At 30.7% G+C, this 2816-nt stretch overlaps 1 protein-coding gene across 1 annotated transcript; it reads left to right on the forward strand.

Moving 5' to 3' along the window:
- Window positions 1–1000: 1000 nt before the first annotated feature.
- LOC145140959 (small ribosomal subunit protein eS24z) lies at window positions 1001–2816 on the forward strand. The gene is made up of 6 exons (XM_079074330.1): window positions 1001–1097; window positions 1625–1704; window positions 1814–1855; window positions 1938–2108; window positions 2225–2311; window positions 2568–2816. Exons 2-6 carry the CDS (start codon window positions 1630–1632, stop codon window positions 2601–2603), a joined length of 411 nt encoding a protein of 136 aa, XP_078930456.1. The 5' UTR covers window positions 1001–1097; window positions 1625–1629; the 3' UTR covers window positions 2604–2816.

Consider the following 2816-nt stretch of genomic DNA (forward strand, 5'->3'; position numbering starts at 1 on the left):
AGAATTAACTTTTACTCTTAAAGAATGAATTCTGATTATTCAAGAATGTTTTAGAAGAATGTCATTTTTAACCATTCTCGTCAATAAACATCTAGCTTCAACTAACAAAATTGATACTTTATCATTCTCAAAAATGTTTATTTAACTAAAAAATTGATTCTTAATCATTCTCAAAATATTTATTTAATTATAAAATCGATCCTTAATCGTTCTTAAAAATCAATATCTAATATTCTTTAAGAATGTTTCTAATAACCGGTGATTTAAAATTTTCATAAACCAGTACGTTTAAATTGTTTATTTTTTTATAACTTGTTTAATTTACAAAAATGTTTATTTAGATACTTATTTATTTGATTTTTTTATTAATTCATTTGACTTATTTACATAGAATGTAGTTAATTTTAGTTCTATCTTTTAATAAATTATCATATTTACTCTTATAAATAATTAAGTGCAACTATATAATGAATGCTAGTCCATTCATATCACATCATTTTATTTTTTTTAATTTAATGACCAGAATTTAGTCATATATTCACATAATATATATATATATATATATATATATATATATATATATATATATATATATATATATATATATATATATATATTCTTTGTTCATTGTGTTTCTTTAACTTTTCATAATGAAATGAATGAAGTTTTTCTTCTTTTCTCTCTCTAAACTCAAACAATAACAACCATCAATAATTTGTTAAAAACCGTTTTAACCTCCATACTTGATGTCTGTCAATATTCAATTAGAGGTGTAGCTGATGTGTACAAAATTTTCGGGCTCTAGTGTTCCGCAATATTGAAAACGCCGTTTACACAATATTACAGTTTACTGTTTGGATTATCGATGTACACAACACATGATCAATATATAGCTTATTACTTTGGTAGCAGTAGCCCAAAATAAATAACCCAGCCCAGCCCACTACAGATAGAAAAAGCTCTTATGGGCCGCATGCTATATAGTATATACCCATTTATATAACGCTATTAGGTTTTCTTTGCTTCTTCCCAGCCGATCACTCGCAGAAGAACTTGGAAGAGGCAGAGTCGCCGTCCATCGGAGTAGCGAAGAACAGGTTCGTCTCTTTCGATATCCAGCAGTTTGCTATACATTGTTTTAGCTTTGTTTTCAGTCAAGTTATCACTTGTTTCACCTTCAAATGATCTAATCATGTCGAGGGACCTGTCCAAACGGCGATAATGCCCTTGTTTGTTACGAATCCTGCTGTACGATCATCGGCTGCGTGGCCGAAAACACAAGCTTTTTCTCGATTGTTGGCGTATACTATCACTAGCCTTACCATTTTCTATATTGCATGGTTTCATTAGCGCTGAAATTAGACAATGAGATTGGATAGATCGGCGTGTGCACTTTAATCTGAACTGTATACTTGCTAATAACACTTAATTTCAGCTTCATCGTCGGGTGGTTTAGTTTTTTTTAATGCTAGTGTTCACTCAGATAAAGTTTTTTTCCTCATTTGCGAAGATTGTTAGAGCTTAAACAAAATACTTAGAGTTACTTACATTTTTCTAATGATGAACACTGGGATCAAATTTTGTAACTGACGAAATTCACCATTTTCATATTTGGATTGAGTAGTGAAAATGGCGGAGACCAAGGCAGTGACACTCCGTACAAGGAAGTTTATGACAAACAGACTTCTTTCCAGGAAGCAATTTGTAAGTTCATATTCTAAACTGCTGCTGTTTTGATCTGTAGTAACTTAATTGTCTGTTTGGTGTAAATCATTGTTTTTATGATGAATATATCTCTTTTCTTTTGATGTAGGTGATTGATGTCCTTCATCCAGGAAGGCCCAATGTATCAAAGGTTCTAACCTCTTCTACTCTTAAGCTGTTCCATTTATGTTTGTAATTATGTTAGAAAGTAACATGATTTACTTGAAATGAAGGCTGAATTGAAGGAGAAGTTGGCAAGGATGTACGAGGTTAAAGATCCAAATTCCATCTTTGTATTCAAATTCAGAACTCACTTTGGTGGTGGCAAGTCAACTGGTTTTGGATTGATTTATGATTCTGTTGAGAATGCAAAGAAGTATGAACCAAAATACAGGCTTGTTAGGGTAACTATCTCACTCATTCTTCTCTACTGATAGAAGCATTTGTGTTATTTCTACTTATTGTGTTTCTGCAAAATTTTCCCCTTTCAATCTCTTATATGTTTTTTGGTTCTTTGTAGAATGGCTTGGATACTAAGGTGGAGAAGTCAAGAAAGCAATTGAAGGAAAGAAAGAACAGGGCTAAGAAGATCAGAGGTGTAAAGAAGGTAAGTGGTTAATATAAGTTTGAACTTTTCCAAGATAATAATAAAACACCAATTATCGAACAAAATGGATTTTTTACCAAATTGTTGCCAGTTTATTGTTTTCCAAGATGGTTGATTCAGTTTTAAAAAAATGATATCAGTGATTGACTGCTTAAATAGCTAAAAGAAGCGTAGCTTTATTGCATAAATAACTGACATTTTAGTTTTACTTGATAAAAAGTAATCTATAAATTTTATATATTTTTTGATTATGCAGACAAAGGCTGGAGATGCTGCCAAGAAGAAGAAGTAAGCATTGAGAGGTTATGTGCTGCAATTTCAAGTATTCAACTTTTTTTTTTTTTTTTTTTTTTCATATCTTTAGACTTTGATCATATTGGTTATTTCCCGATGTTGAGATCAACCGAGCTTTTTTAGAGATTTATATAGCAAGAACAATATGTGTAATTTTTGTGGACTACTTGTCTAATTTTGTCTAATTTTGATGTTTCGTTCCTCTACAAAA

This window comes from Lactuca virosa, chromosome 9 (genome assembly GCF_052849685.1).
Source record: "Lactuca virosa cultivar CGN04683 chromosome 9, Lactuca_virosa_CGN04683_v6, whole genome shotgun sequence".
NCBI classification, from domain to species: Eukaryota; Viridiplantae; Streptophyta; class Magnoliopsida; order Asterales; family Asteraceae; genus Lactuca; species Lactuca virosa.